This window comes from Saccostrea cucullata, unplaced genomic scaffold (genome assembly GCF_032062105.1).
Source record: "Saccostrea cucullata isolate Sc308-1 unplaced genomic scaffold, CSIRO_AGI_Scuc_v1 ctg4612, whole genome shotgun sequence".
Taxonomy (NCBI): domain Eukaryota; kingdom Metazoa; phylum Mollusca; class Bivalvia; order Ostreida; family Ostreidae; genus Saccostrea; species Saccostrea cuccullata.
The window spans coordinates 13,160-29,797 of record NW_026931116.1 but is presented as its reverse complement, the minus strand read 5'-3'; the positions used below and the strand labels follow the sequence as shown (position 1 = coordinate 29,797).

The window sequence follows — 16,638 nt, the reverse complement described above, 5'->3', positions numbered from 1 at the left end:
GTTTTGGAAACGCACTTTGAAAAAAAATTCAAAGTACGTAAAAATTGGGACAAAATCAATGCACTTTGAAAATTTTTTTAAAAAGTGCGTTAAATTTGGGACACACTTAACGCACTTTGGAGTGTACATGAACATTTTTTTTATCATGGGAACATTTAACACAAAAAATACGCATGAAAGAAATAATTATAGAATTTTTTTTATTTTATTAATTGAAAAAAAAAAAAATCGATTTGAAATAACTATATTTTTTCGACAAACATTTTAATTTACATGTATTTATTTACCCTCATTGCGAGCAGGGATTAGAGGAGTAGAAGGTCTTTTTATTTTCTTATACATAGCCGCCGTTGGTAGCAAATTGAAAGTGACCCCCCGAGATATGCCCCAACTTTAAATGCCTATATAATGTATATCTTTGCAAAGCAATTGAGTGCCCCCCCACCCCTCTCCCCTGCCCCCCGGTACCGATATCTATGCTACAACCAAATATATGTATTTGCATTTGAATTCTATGACGAATGACGTTGAAAACTTTTAATAAATAGCTTATATAAAGTGCATGCAAACTGGAAAAAATGAAGAACAGTAAAATATTGAAGAGAGAAAGATTTTTCAAAGTATGAAAAAAATAAAAACAAACGCTCGCTTAAACATCCTGATATGGCTTTATCACCGAAAAATTATCCAATAGATTCAGTTATTTATCATACCTAAGATTTGCAAGAATATTGACCAAGCCATGCACATTTTTTGCGTTTACTTGGTCGATATTAACACACTTTGAAAAGAAATTTTATTTTTTCAAAGTGCGTTGATTTGGTTCCAAATTTAACACACTTTGAAAAAGAAATTTCAAAAGTGCGTAATTTTTCAAAGTGTGTTGTAACAGTGCGCCCTTAGTTGGTTTAGTCGGAATTACCTTGTATTCCGTAGTAATGTTCATTATGAACCATCGGGGGGCTAAAGGCCTTGACTTACATTACCTAATGACAAAGCATATGACTTAGCTTCTGGTTCACGTATAGAAAAACCAATAAAGGACGATGAGTTTGTTTACGTTATTATTTAAACAATTTGAGCACTTATACTCAACATACAATTTCATTATGTAACATTTATAGCATTGTTTTTATAAAAGTGAGAGCTGTGTAATTAGAATGATATTTTATAGGAGCCCAATAGCAGGGACATTAGGGAAAAACCATAAATTTGTCAACCAAATTGAAAATATTCTGCATGCAATAAACAGTTGAATGTAGTTATCTCTTTTTTGTTCTTCTACCCGATATAAAATTGGAGAATTAAATCAACATTTTGTAGCAAATTTGACTTTTTTGTTGGTTGATCTATTACGTGTTCCTGTTTCGTTTTTTTTTTCAAAAAGTTCTGCTCGATGTGACATTCAGATCATTATATACTAGTAGTCTGAAAAGATTATTATTTTTGAACTTTTGGATATTTATTTTGGTTTTCTTTGCAAAAGGTCGTCAGTGGAACAGTGGTTAGAGAAGCTGCTCTAGAGTCGCACTGTAAGGAGTTGATCCTTTCGTCATTGACTCGAATCCTACCGTGAGGACCGATCCTTCTGATGAGACCTATAAACCGAGGTCCTGTGTCGCAGTAGTTGGTTGCTTGGCCGAAAAAGATCCCTCCCTGATCAATGACCCTAAATGCCTAGTATAGGACAAACTTTGCATCTCTCCAATGGCAAGTGGTGGCAAATTCTCCATATAAGTGAAAAGTTCTCGAGAGTGACCTTAAAAAAACAGTCAATCCTTGCACAAAAATTAATACGAGTTGAGAAGTGTAGAAGTTGTCTAACATCTTTAAATTTTCTCATTTATTGTTGAGAGAATTTTTTTTAAAGAAGCGACAATCAATGCATTATCATTTTACATACCAATACTTATAAATTTTCCATTAATTTTTCAACACGATATATTCCAATGATCTTGAAATAAAAGAAATTTCAGAGTTTGTCACATCTGTTTCATATTGCATTTTGAAATAAACGCATTTCATCATGATGGAGTTGATCCCTAACATATTCTGATGTGAGTAAATAAATTTACTGATTAAATACAGATTCTCTAAAAATGTTCATACTTTGCATGTCATCAAAGTTGTATTTTATGTAGAAAAAAATATTTTGCATGTTGACATGCCTTTTCAGCATGTTAACATTATATTCATCTTTCTTTAAAGAGACAGGAATAATGTTCCAAATAATAAATTTCAAACAAGAATTTTAATCCAATGTTTTTGCAAAGTATATACATGTATTATAAAAGGAATGGTCTTCAATTAATTTTTCATATTTTGCTTTGGCACAGTATGAAGAAACTTACAAAAATGAAATTACATGTTCAATTTTCATATTAAAAACGAACTAAAAAAATATGCACAGAACAGAGTGAAAGGGTGGAATGAAACTATCAAAACAAGAGGTGCCGTGAGCACTGAGCTCAGTAAGTGATCCCCCCCCTCGCTTCCCACATGATTATATCAGCAACAGATCATAAAGTAAAATAGGAGGTGCACAATGGCATTATTTAATAAAGATTCTGTAAAAGTATAATTACATTTTATTTATTAATGTGTGTTCGATAAAAAAAGTAGACAATGAACAATGGCACAATGTAAGAAAGATTCTGTACATGTACTGTGAAAGTCTCATTCAATTTCATTCAGCGGTATAAAAGGAGTTGTGGATAAGAGATGGGTAACACAACGCGTGACAGACGGACGGACGGACATCCCGATCACTATATATACTACTATATATACTACTAGTAATATATAATATTGATAAAATTTTTCCATCATCGAAAATCAATGTTTACTTATCCCTTTGGGCTCTATAAATCATTTACTCCTTTAAATTCCGAATCATCAGATTGACCTTAAAATAACAATATTTGTTCAATTTAATGAGATCGACATATCATCAATTTATTCCCAATTTAGCTCATGTGATCATTTTGGTTAATAGGTCTTTCTTTTTTGCCCCCTTAACTTAAATGAACAAAGCATCATTATTCTACGGAGGTAATTTTTTCTTCACGTAGGTGTTAATGCGATGACAATTTTTCTACGAGCAAAAGGGTCATTTTTTTGACGTCGAATAATGACCGGGAGTCATATTTTTGCCGTCAAAAAACGACCCCCGATCATTATTCTATTGAGGTTATTATTCGTCTTTACACCGTTTTATCAATGCATTACGGCAAAGCAAAATGATACCTTCCAATATTTTCTTACGAAGGTAAATTACATACGTAAATACATGTCCATTAAACGTTTTCAATGTATTTAGCAGGTAATTAAGTCACCAAACCGCGATTGACTATTTTTTCAATTTCTATTTCCCTCTCTCTGTAACCTTTCTCTCTTCAATTTAAAAAGTTTGAACTTTTTAGAATAAGAACAGTCAAAATAGGCAAATCTCTAAACGAAGAATTTAATGTGTGTGACTTAAAATATCAATTTACACACAATTCAACTTTGAAGAACAAAAAGAACCGTAACCAAAAAAAAAAAAAAAATAGAAAAAAAGCAAACTTCTCGTGTCAATGAAAAAACTGCAAGTCCATGTCATACATTGCATAAACGTTAAGCTCTCGATTTGTTTAGCATTAACCATTTTTGAAAACTGAATTGGACATGGTTTTTAAAACAACTACAAAGTCCTTTGCTCATTAACATTTAAAAAACTTTTGTTTGGCGCCAATTAAGGTACTACTGTTTACTATTTAACTTTGAAATCTAATCATACTCCCACAGAAAGATTTTTTTAATCTATATTCATAAATGATCTTGACTTATGAAATAATTACAGCCAAGGACAAGGTTTTTTGCTTAGATTATGAAAATTTAATAATTAAGTTTTGAAAATTAAACATGGTATCTTTACGATCACAGATCACAAACTTCATGGTAAATATACCTTTAAGTTAATATTATATAATCCAAAGCCCTTATATAATCCAATTTAAGGTATATTTAACATGAAATTTAACGAAATAGATATAGGATCGTTAACTTAAGCAAGTATTTCTAAGTTGATATTATAAAATCCAAGGCGGAAAGAGTAACTGTCATATAACCTCGGTTTTCTCTGAATTAAGGCCTGTGCGACTTCTTTCTGTTTCCTAAACTTAAATTCCACCCATTTGAATAAAGATACAAATCACGAAATGCCAATGGATCTGCAATCTAATCATTGTCCCTATTGAAAAGAATGAAACAAATTTCCTAGATGTGGATTGAATTTGTAAAGAAGTGTATCCAGAACAAGTGTAAGTACTTTGAAAGGCAGAGACGAATAAAAGGATCAAAAATGAATAAAAATGAGTAAAGACAGCCAAGTGTCATTATTATTGAAGAATCTATCGAAGAAGAGATTTTATTTATCAACGAAAAGATACGAATCTAATCTTTATAACATGTTTTTTGCATGACCACCATTGCCTGGGTATCATGCTTGTAAAAAAGTAAAAATAAAATCACTGTTAAAAAGTTAAATTTCTCGGCCTTTCAATAAAAATGAAAAATGAATGTAATATTTCTTCTGCTTCACATCATCATAAAGTCTTATACCATTATCTTAAAAAATGTTGTGATTTTTATTCATTTTCTATATTTCAAATTCAAAATATTTACATTAGTAAGTGTTTTCTATTTGATATTTCTTAGAATGTAAAGTGTTTGTTTTATTTCTCGACAATACAACTGAATGTATATTAGAAAACATCTTATAATTACGTTTATCATTATTTAACATATAAATGCAATTATAAGGAATCAATTTATTGGATATGCTGGGGACATTAAATATAGGTATTTCCAACTGTCTTTAAATTTTAAGATTTCTAACAAACTAGACAGTAACTCCGTCATAAAACGTAAGATTTGTATAAATTTGCCATATGGTTTATGTTGGAAAAATAAGACTAGAAAGGTATTTTGAACAAGCTATGGGGACCCCCATGTCATGTTCTATATAGGCTTTCCATAGCCTGTGCATTGCAAAACAAAAAAAAAATGGTGTGCATTCTTATAGTAAAAGGATGATTATTGAAAATGTTTTAGACAACTTGTCGTGCGTTCTTCTCTGAGTTTGAAAAAAAAAAAAGAAAAATTCATGGGTAGGTAGTGTATTGTCCACTTTTTAAAGAGGAACAGTTTTCACGAAGTCTGAAAGAACGTGTATTATATATACAACTGAAGGAAACTCAATATGAAAATAAAATGAATATTCAAACCTTGAATTTTAATTTAATAGATGTGCAACTTAAGTTTTCCGGTTGAAATGTAAAGAATTCAAAATGATATTCAAAGGGGCACAATTTGATTATATTAATGTATCACAGCATAAGAAAATGATGCTTTTGTCAATTTTATTTTTTAAAGAAAACATCAAAATATTCGATCATCCTTTTTAAAAACACAGGGATGTAATCACTTTCAGGAAAAAATAGCACACATTTCATTAAATCTTTCCTTGTACCGGTATTTATACTAGTAATTAAATCGTTTATACAGTGTTTGACCAGAGTCTCTTTTTTATTGCTGTTTTTCTGTATTCTTTCTGTCTTCCGAATTGTTGCCTTGTTCAAAAGGTACAACTGATGAGTGATTTTTTTCATAATTTGAAGTAGTTTTATGAATGGAATCGGCAGCACATTCCAAATACCACCAATCCCAAGCACAAATCAGTATACAGTAAAAATGTATACGGAAAGTTACTATATACATACCTCTATCAACCAAGGCTTTAAATTGTCGTCTATGATTATATCATATCTAAAATACAATAAAAATATATTTATTTTAATTTAGCTACAAAAGTCTCATTCTTTAAGTGGAAAAAAATGAGAAATTATGCTAAAGATAGATTGATTTATCTAGGGGAAGCCTTAAATTCAGATCATAGGCTTTAGAACTCGTCGTTTTAGTATACTGGTATTTGTACAGCAATGCACCACTAGTTACTCCCAATGCTGAAAAAAAATTAACAATCTTTAAGGGTGTTTTTTCTTCAGGTTAATAGTGTGTGCAGAAATTAATAAAATTTTCACATAATGAAAAGTCGATATCAGTCCATGTGATACTTAACCATTTGATATCCATTATTGATGGTTTCAATTTAAACAAAGTCTTTTTGTTAAATACTTGAAAAATAAATTTTTCATTAATTGACGTTTATTGTGAAACGTGTCTTTGTTATGGATATTATATCTCAGGAGTCCTCATTCTATTTATTTCATTTTCGTGAAAGATGAAAGCAACGTGGAAATGTAATTTTACTAAAACATCTTTCTTATTTTTTTTCCTTTTTTTAGGGGGGGGGGGGTGAATTCACAGGTACTTGGGTATTGGTTTATAAATATGTAGGCACCCTAGGCCTTTTAATTTGTAAGAAAAACGTACGAGTATTTGACATTTTTTTTTAGACCCTTAGTTATCAAAACTGCTTATTCGGTACAAAATTCTGTTGTAGGCTTTTGCATATTTGTAAATAAAACAAATGAAATTAGGCAGATGAAATAAACTCACATGAGCAAAAAAAGTGCTGCAATAGGAAGTATTCTGACCAACAGAAGAATTGCGTGGTTTTGTACATGTACGCATCTGTCTATGAAGGCTGAGATTATGAAGAATACAATGCTTATTGCACCAACTCCTATAGCAGACAAAGCCATCATCATGATCGGTTCTTTCCATTCTTTGTAAGAAAAAAAAGATTGAATAGAGTGAGTAATAGTTATATAAAACAAGAACAGCTTAAAGCGAACTTTTAATGAAATATTAATATATTTCATACTAATGATTCAAAAATTGACAAAAACTTTCTCTTTCATGCGTTAAACATTTTTGGAAAACTTTATTTGATCTTGTTTTTTGAATAATTTTACAAAGCACTTTGCTAATGAACATGTTGGTCTTTTCAACGACGTTGGTTGAAAGACAAACTTTTGTAGTAAGTCAATGTTGTACTGTTTACAGCCTATCTTTAAAGTCAGAGCACATTTCACAGAAAGTTTTATAATTCATCTTTATTAGTGAATAATGTTATATAAACTGCCAAATTTCTCCTAATATCTTGAACATACATGTTTTAAGTTGTGAAAAATAGTGTCTTTACGATCACGAATTAAATTTTATTAAAAAATAAAATGGGTAATATAAAATCATATTATAATAAGTGAACAAGTGAACAAACCTGTATTCATTAAATTTCTTTTCGGTGGAAAGAATAGATGAGTTTCGTCAGACATAACATTGAAGTTCCAAAGAGAACCGCAAGCTTTGATGTTTAAACCCACTGACACCACTGGATTTGGTCTCCATGTAGCATCAAGTTGGTCAAACAGGATAAGTCACAGCAGCTATATGTACGACGACAGCAATTCCACTAAAAACCAATGTTGTTATTTTTAATGGAGTGAATCCTGCATGTTTTAGGACGGTTCATATTGCAAATTTAAACTTCGTAAGTTAATACTGTTGTACAAGTTAAGTTCAGACTGATTTTAAGTCCTACGGACATTTTATATTATGCCCTGATCAATAAGATTAAAGACACATATAAATGTATTCATATATTTGCTCCCATCGTTAAAGAAAAGTCTGTAGTGTGTGCTTGCATATTGTGTTTACACGATTTGTAAATATTTTCCTGTTTAGTATACATTAAAGAAAATTAAATGGTACCTCCCAATATGCAGCACATTCTCATAGTTTTTCATCGGCATTTTCACACTTTATAATAAATCAATAAATAAAAAGTTTGTACTTATTCCGTACATGTGTGATAAGATTGATGCAGACGAAATATCTGTGAGCATTTCAATTAGGATTTCAATTCATATAATTTTAAATATACATGTATGAGTACAATCATTTTTTTTCAACAGAAGGCATGCCACTGATAAATAAGTTGATGCTATTCGGCTTCCTACATTCTCGATCAAATTCATAATTTTGCAATTTCTCTTGTCATTATGATATCGATGACTAAAAAGCTTATTTTGACTGCGGATACTTCGTTTAGGACATAAGTGTACGCAACGAAGTTAAACTTAGCCTTTTCCTAGAATTGAAGAGTACCTGCAAGGTTATTCTTTAAATCCAAGGAAAGGACCTGTCACAGGGATTAAATATGTGAAATATGAAAGCCCTAACCCTGACCCTTCAAACGTTATGACCCAAGGTCAAAGTTCCTGGTATTCAGTAAAAGGTCTTCTCACTAAAATTACATATGTGAAGTATGAAAACCCTAACTATTATCATTCAAAAGTTATGACCAAAGTTAAAGTTTTTTCATAATTACGGAAATCTCAAAGGTCCAAATGTCAAAGTTGTTGGTATGTCATAAAATGTCTGGCCACAAAAAATTCAATTGTGAAATATGAAAGTCCTAGTATTTACTGTTCAAAAGTAATGGTCAAGATTAAAGTTTTTTGAAAGTAGGTCAAACTCTAAGATCAAATGTTCAATGTACTTGATATCAAATGATATAAAACAATTCGCAAGGATTAAATATATGAAGTATGAAAGGCCTAGTTCTAACCCTTCAAATGTTATGGTCAAGTTTTGTTTTTAAAAGTAGGTCAAACTCCAAGTTCAAGGTCAAAGGGTCAAGGGTTTTGATATCCAACAAAAGGCCTTCTCATAAGGATCTTATATTACAAGAAGGGCTGGAGGCCCTAGCCCTTACTGTTAAAAGTTATGACCAAGGTTAAAGTTTTTCCACAAGTAAGGAAATATCCATGGTCAATGTCTAAAGGTCAAAGTTGTTGGTATCCAATGAAAGGTCTTGTCACAAAATATGCATAAGTGAAAATTAAAGTCTAAGTATCCAACTTTCAAAAGTTGTGACCAAAGTAAGCAAAGTAAGAGTTTTTGTGTAAAAGTGGGTCAAACTACAAGGTCAAAGTCAGAAGGTTAAATTTGCTGGTACCCAAAGAAAGGTCTTGTCACAAGAAATACACATGTGAAATATAAAAGTCATAGCTCCACTTAATCAAAAGTTATGGGCAAGATTAAAGTTTTTGTGACGGACGGACAGAGGAATAAGATTTAATTTCCCCTCGCTTTCACGAATGCGGGTGACAATAAAACAAAAATGAGTAAAACGTGTCACAAGAATGATCCAAATATCAACATTTCACGGATTTCCTCCCCTTTTCAATGGTCATTTTGCTCTCGTTTTGTGTCTTTCTTTCTTTCTTTCTTTCTTTCTTTTTTTTTTTCCTTAAACCTGTTTCTAAAAATTGATTATTGTCACAAAAAGATGCTGATTATACGGAAAACCTGTGTGGCAAAGTATCTATTGTTGTAAAGCTTGGCCACGGTACATTAATTGGTTTTCCTCGGTGAAATTTTATTTTCTTTAAAAAATTGTTGAGAAGACTTCATTGGTTAATATAATAATTTGAAAATATCATACTTTTCTATCATTTAGTTTTTAAATAAATACATTTATTAGAGTGAATTTTTAGAATTTTTGTTAAGTGTATGTTCAAATGACCTTTTCACACAACATAAGGACTTTTCTTTCTGTAAAGTAAGGGACCACAGAATTTTTAAAATGCTTTATTTGCACCGGCCCTACAATGGTTGTAGTATTTGCGAGACATTCCCCAGTAAATGCCTTATCTGAAAGAAAAGCATTTTCAGACAAAAACAATAATCAAACAGGGATTAAAACATTGATTGTAATAATACCAAAATCTTTATCAAAGGTCGACATGACCTTAAAATAAATTAAATTGTATTAAAGAAAATGTCCTTTCATTTGAAGATTTTATTTGCATCGACCCTACAATGGAAGAAAATATTAATTGACCAGTTAATGCCTTATCTGAAAATAAACAAATTTCAGGAAAAAAGAGAGGTTAAAATATTAATTGTAATAATACCAAAATCTTTATCAAAGGTCGACATGACCTTAAAATATAATAAATTGTATTTTAAAAAAATGCATTTTCATTTGAAGATTTTGATAACAACTTTGATCCAAATTTAAAACCATTGTAATTGTCACGCGCATCGATTTTTTATAGCCATTTACCAGCTGTTCAAGTCAATAAAACCAGATTTGATAAATACAAACTACGATGATTTATTTGTGCATTGGTAAAACATACCTTTGCGAGTTTACACTTAATTTAATTTTCCCCTATTGATCAATTGCTTTTTTTATATTATGTTATCATTTTTATGAATTATGATAAACAATTTTATCACATATTTTCCCCTTTATCCCGTTGATATAGCTCATGTGATATCGTTTTCGTATCAACGCTATGTATTCCTACGCCACGTGACGTAATGTAAATAAACAAATACATGTGCATGATGGAGAGAATGACTTAATTTGTCAAATTTCATATTATTTGATATATTTTAACAAGTCTTCATTCGGGAATAAAAAAAAATAAGTGCAGAAATACTTTCTTTCTTTTATTTTTGTACGAAATATTTCATACAGCGTAATATTATTTATTACGTTATTTGGTCCGAGGTAACCGAAAGGGAACTTTGAATTAGAAATAAAGACAAAGTACACATTTATAGTGAACAAAGATATGTAATAAAAAGAATCTCCCATGGTTTGTGGTTTGATATGATTTTTATCCAACTCGTTGTGTGTTTTCTATCCCCTCGCCAAGGCTCGGGGATAGAAAACACACAACTCGTTGGATAAAAATCATATCAAACCACAAACCATGGGAGATCCTATATATATCACATGTTCTTGAATGTTCAATTTACTTAAAACAGAATAAGTGAACATATATTCAACAATATGTACGAAAAGTAAATTACTGGACAGTTTACATTTTGAAACAGCAGATACAAACCTACCTAGCTTTTTAGTTGCTTGATAAATTCAATATCACCGTGAAACTTTTCCTACAAGTGTTCATTCCAGTAAATATTACTACGGTGTCTTCCCACTTAGCCAACATTTTGAAAAAATACAGGTTAAACATAGGTAATTCTGTGTTGGCTTAGTTTGAATGTGGTGCAGGTGGAGCATAAAGGAAAGAAACTACAGGTAGACTATAGTCTGTTTTAGCTATGTGCTGAATAATTATAAAAAGTAAATAATTTATTTAAGAATAACATGAATAATATAAAAGAATTTAATGTTTTCTTCTCATAAATATTGAATAGCTCATATATACAGAAGCTCGTTGAGGCCAGTCCAGGGACTGAAATATTTTTTTATTGCGTTTAATCGCAAAACTTTGTGTTTAATCGCAATAATCATTGCGTTTAAACGCAAAACACTTTGCGTTTAATCGCAAAAGATTGCGATTAAACGCAATAATATGGCGATTAAACGCAATAATTATTGCGTTTAAACGCAATAATTATTGCGTTTAAACGCAATAATATTTTTTGCGTTTAATCACAATAATTATTGCCTTTAATCGCAATAATATTGAGTTTAAATGCAATATTTTTTTTGTATTTAAACGCAAGTATTTCTATTGATCTTTGAGTGCAATGGATCCACGCTGATATTTGTTTTTTTTTTTCTTTTGTACATTAATCTATGATGAGAACTATGAATTGTTAAGCTTCATAGAATCAGATTCTTCTGAACAAGCATTTTCTGAATGGTTAAATCATGGTATGGATTAAAAGAGGAGAAAGAAGTGTCGGTCTGTAAAAACAAAGACAACCTTAGAAAGAAACAAAGCTTTAGCATGCAAAATTATGCAAACAATTTTAAAGGAATTTCGAAAAAAGACTAGAGAAGAAATGATGATGGAAAAACTATCACTCCACGTTGCGGTCACAAAGTTTACACCATGTACCTTTATAAAGTGCTTGAGGAAACAACTGATGAAATGTTTAGACTTATGTATATGTACATGTACATATTATGTAGATGTATATTCACAACCTTTCCTTTGATCACATACAGTAAACACGAGAACACGAGAATTTAGGAGATGGAATCACATGATATCAAAAATAAATCAAAAAATTTAAAGACAGTTGGAAATACCTATATTTAATGTCCCCAGCATATCCAATAAATTGATTCCTAATAATTGCATTTATATGTTAAATAATGATAAACGTAATTATAAGATGTTTTCTAATATACATTCAGTTGTATTGTCGAGAAATAAAACAAACACTTTACATTCCAATATTGGAAAATACATTTCAAGAATATTTAATCAATTCTGAAGTCCAGTTTTACCTTCAAATAATAACACAAAAATGTAGATAGTTTTCAGTAGACCCACATAAACAAGAGTTATTTTCCCTTAGCCGCCATCTTGTTGGTCAACCTGATAATTTTCCTTCTTTCTCCTACAAAATATAAGACATTGTAGCAGAAATGTTTGGTGGGAAATCTTTGTGGAATAAAAATTATGAAATAAAAGAGTCTCTAACAAATATATATTTTCAAGAAAAACAATGCTTACCACCCCACAACTGCCACTATAAAAAGTTAAAAGTTGGTTTAATAATGAAGGAATATGAGCATGTTGACCTTCAAAATGGTGGCCAACGGGATATAACTCTTGTTAATTTGGGTCTACTGAAAACTATCTATATCATCATATAGAAGAAAATTTCCAGAGATTTCATAAATTTGACAATTTTAAGTTAATCAACAGATAAAATTAATGAAATGTTGAAAAGAGAGTGGACATAATTGCATCTTCCTAAACACCACAGTCAGATTTTAAAGATTATTGTGGTCATTATCAAATATTTACCTGTCCAAAAATCTTTCTTAGATAAACCTATTGAAGAGAACATATGTTCAATTCTGTGAATATTATTTGGGGGTTAGAGGTAGTGTCATAGCGCGACCGAATCACAGAGCGAGGTAATATTTTGTTTACATATCTCTGACACGGTGCAACTTGTTTTGGAACATTTCTAAGTTAATAACAATGAAAAATATAAAACGATATACAATATGGATAATTTTCAATCACGAGATACATTAAACATTCTTTCGATGTGAATAAGGTACGTTTTGCATACTATGATTAGCCTAAAACTTTTCTTTTTAATATAAAATTCCTTTGGATTTATGTAAACTAAAACAGGCGATACCACCGCTTTTGACTTCAGATATTGTAAGAACTTATGAAAGAGTTAGATTACTCTTAGCCGATCATTGTTCTTTCGCGCGCAATGACCTTGAAATCGTTTGGTCTAAGTTAGTTGACCTCGCTCCAACATTTGAATGTATACATTCATGTTTAGCAGTCAAGTGCAGGAAATATCTGTATATAGTGCACTATATACAGATATTTCCTGAACTGGACTGCTAAACATGAATGTAAACATTCAAATGTTGGAGCGAGGTCAACTTACTTTGACCAAACGACTTTAGGTCATTGCGCGTCACAACATTAACATTGCAATACGGCGGCCCGTTCGTGTAATAAATACAATTTCACCTAAAAATTTGTTCGTCTCAAATGTGAATATAAGTAATAAACAACAATTATAAAAAGTTCACTGGGAAATGAACTTTTAGTTGGTACGTGATAAAATCTACTGAGAAGCCCTTTGGGCTTCACAGGATTTGATTACGTGACCAACTTAAAGTTCATTTCCCAGAGACCTTTTTAATATTGTTGTTTATTTCAAAAATATTTCTTAAAAATAACACAAACTTTCTACAGAATTATAAAAAAAAAAAATATACCCAGAATAATATTTTCCAGGGTAAGTGGAAGAATTTTGTAGGATTTTGTCATAATATCAAATATACGTGGAAAATGTTATATTCCATAGAAAACGACACACAGGTATATATATTAAAACTTTTTTGAAATTTATTATTCATGTCATTTCCATTTAAATTTCTTTAAAGAATAATTATGTATCAATTTATCCATGAATCGAATTTTTTGTTTGAGTTTTACATAAATAGCAAACAAATGAATAAATCAAATAAAACTGGACAAGTAAGGAAGAGATTTTTCCCAAAAAATATACTTTATCGTATAGACATTCAAATGATGTTTTGAGCGACTCCAATCTTTTTAATATTCACTGATAAGTTCTCATACGACATAATTTTCTAGATAACCGATGGTATGTTAGTGTGTGTAAGATATGGGTCAGCCGATATCACATCCATACAGGTATATTCAAGGCAGTGATAAAACTTTGTGTCCCGTGAAGTAAGTATATTTGGAATGCAAGAACTCCGCTTCCCGATGATACACTTGTAACCACACTTCATCATTTTTCTTCAATTCCATCACAAATGTACCTGAACTCGAAATAGCGTTGTTGTTAGAGTATTGTATGTTATACTCCGACACACGGTTTCCATCGGAATATGTGCATGTATCCACGACCTGTTGGCCATTTACATATGCCCCAATATAAATATTACCTCCAGTTTTTGTAAGACAACTCCATGTGAAAAAATACATTCCGTGTTCTGCTGCAAGAAATTTGCCATTGAGAGAGTTGTATCTATTTCCTATGTTTAATATGGCGTCATCAAATTTCAAAATTGTTCCTGGTTGTGAATTCTGATAATCTTGACTCAATCTGGAGTAGAATGCAGTTGGTGTTCCTATATTTCTCTCTACAATCTCTGTAAAAGTAAATGCGCTAAATTATTCATTCATCGCCTCAAATGATGCTTAAGGTTCATAAACCCTCTGCTCACTCATATAAAATGTTGCTTGAACCATGATGATTTTCCAAAAGGAATATATTTTATGAGTAAAATACAAACAACTATAGTATAGCTTAGAGGCAAAATTGGACAAAAAAGGACTTCAACTGGTAAAACCTATAAAGAAATAATAAACATTTATGTCATTAAGAGTTATCTCTCTTAGCAGAGTATCGATGAACCTTAATTACGTTTTTTTAAATTTTAATCGTTAGATCATTATCAACACACTAATCCGTCTTTTATTTTTCTTCTCTTCTTCCAGATCATGACAAGCAGCACATGTAGGGTGTGACTGGTCGGAATGGGATGCGCACTTCTCCGTGGCACCTGGTCCCTTTTTAAAATGAAGCTTATTTAACCTCTGTTTTACGATATAACATTACTAGGGACAGTTTACTCTTTAAAAATGCTTTATTAAAGTTATGCTATAAATTAGATAAAATGATCTTTCCATATAATTTAATTTCAGTGTACAATTAAGGCAATATTTCTGCAAAACTAGCTTCAAATTGAGCATATTTTTAAAGATATATCAAGCGGACTAATACGTTTTTTTTTGGCATAACTCATTGCAACGTAGGCAACTTATGTTATAAGATATAAAGTAAATCTTTAGTCCTCTCAAATGACGTGTTACTACTAAAATTAGATTATCGTGTGATGTTTTAGAGGTCAGAGTTTGATCTGCTTTTGATTGGGATTGCTTGAATGGACTTCCAAGTTTGAATACCGTTCGTTATCTATATTTGTCGATGTTAACGTCACCAAAACAATTTTATATTTCACCATTTTTTGATTGATTTTCTTACGAAGGTTTCTCATAAGACGGGAAACAATTCAAATATGAACGTACCTAAGCGGGTCAAAATATCCTTACTACAATTTGACAAAGTTTCATCCAACAATTTTATCTTTCCTTCAAGAGTCCTTTGAAGATCCGACAGTTTTCGATTTGCTTCTATTTTGTAGAAATCAAGCAACTTCAACTGCATGTCGTGGATTTCACTGCCGTGCTTAAGTTTCATAGTGTTCACCTCTTGTCTGTACTCCAGTTGAATCTCATGCATCCGTCTCTCCAACTGCAAATAGAAGAAGCCCGCAGCAAGAGCCACGGATACAACAACCAGAGTATCCATCATATAGAATTTAGAGTCTACCAGTGTAAAGTGTTATCCAAATATTTATTTTTAATATTTCAACTGCAAAATCGTTTATCTTATTGTTCAGATTATTGTGTTTCTATAATATTACGTGTACTTGTAGTAAGAAATGCCCCTAATGAAGGCAATCAGAAGTTGGACGGTTGATAAGATATTTTATCTACAGGCATTGTTTGCATAAAGATTACATAGTTATACTTCCAGATGAAATAATACCTAAAATCAATATGTACTGTTATTCTATAGGAAACTATATGTATTTGCAACGGTGGGTTAAAAGGAACATTTAATAAAGTAACCACAACTATATTGATAAAGGAGTAGAGAATTACGGCTATGATATGAAAATAACGAATTGTTATCTAGCTTAGTCCATAGAAACAATATGAAGCGGGAAACAAGCAAACAGGGACATCGGAAAGCAACATGGAGAAGAGCATATTCTGCAATCGTTCTCACAACCAAAGTTCTCCGTGTCATGATTGGGCTAATGGAAAAACCGTAGATGTATCAGTTTGTTAACAATAAAGATGCAGTGTATTCCGTACTAAACTTGATCCCCCATTGTAGCATCTTTCTACACATTGGTATGCTGTTTTGTTGTTGTTAGAGTTTTGCTGTTCTCGAGAAAGATTTTAATTTTTTTCCCCATAAATACATTCCTATTTTAAACTTTTGTTGTCATTATTGTGCCAACCTATCGTGGGGGGATGTGACTTATAAAAAAAACTTGAATCCTCACTACCTGAGGACGCCTCTCAATATGAATTAACAGGG

The 16,638-nt window shown here is 31.1% G+C and overlaps 1 protein-coding gene across 1 annotated transcript; it reads right to left on the bottom strand.

Moving 5' to 3' along the window:
* Nucleotides 1-13,879: 13,879 nt before the first annotated feature.
* LOC134231457 (C1q-related factor-like) lies at nucleotides 13,880-15,956 on the bottom strand. The gene is made up of 2 exons (XM_062713419.1): nucleotides 15,555-15,956; nucleotides 13,880-14,614 (listed from the first exon to the last, which is right to left on the bottom strand). The coding sequence occupies exons 1-2, from the start codon at nucleotides 15,838-15,840 to the stop codon at nucleotides 14,157-14,159; spliced, it is 744 nt and encodes a 247-aa protein (XP_062569403.1). The 5' UTR covers nucleotides 15,841-15,956; the 3' UTR covers nucleotides 13,880-14,156.
* Between the last annotated feature and the right edge of the window lie 682 nt (nucleotides 15,957-16,638).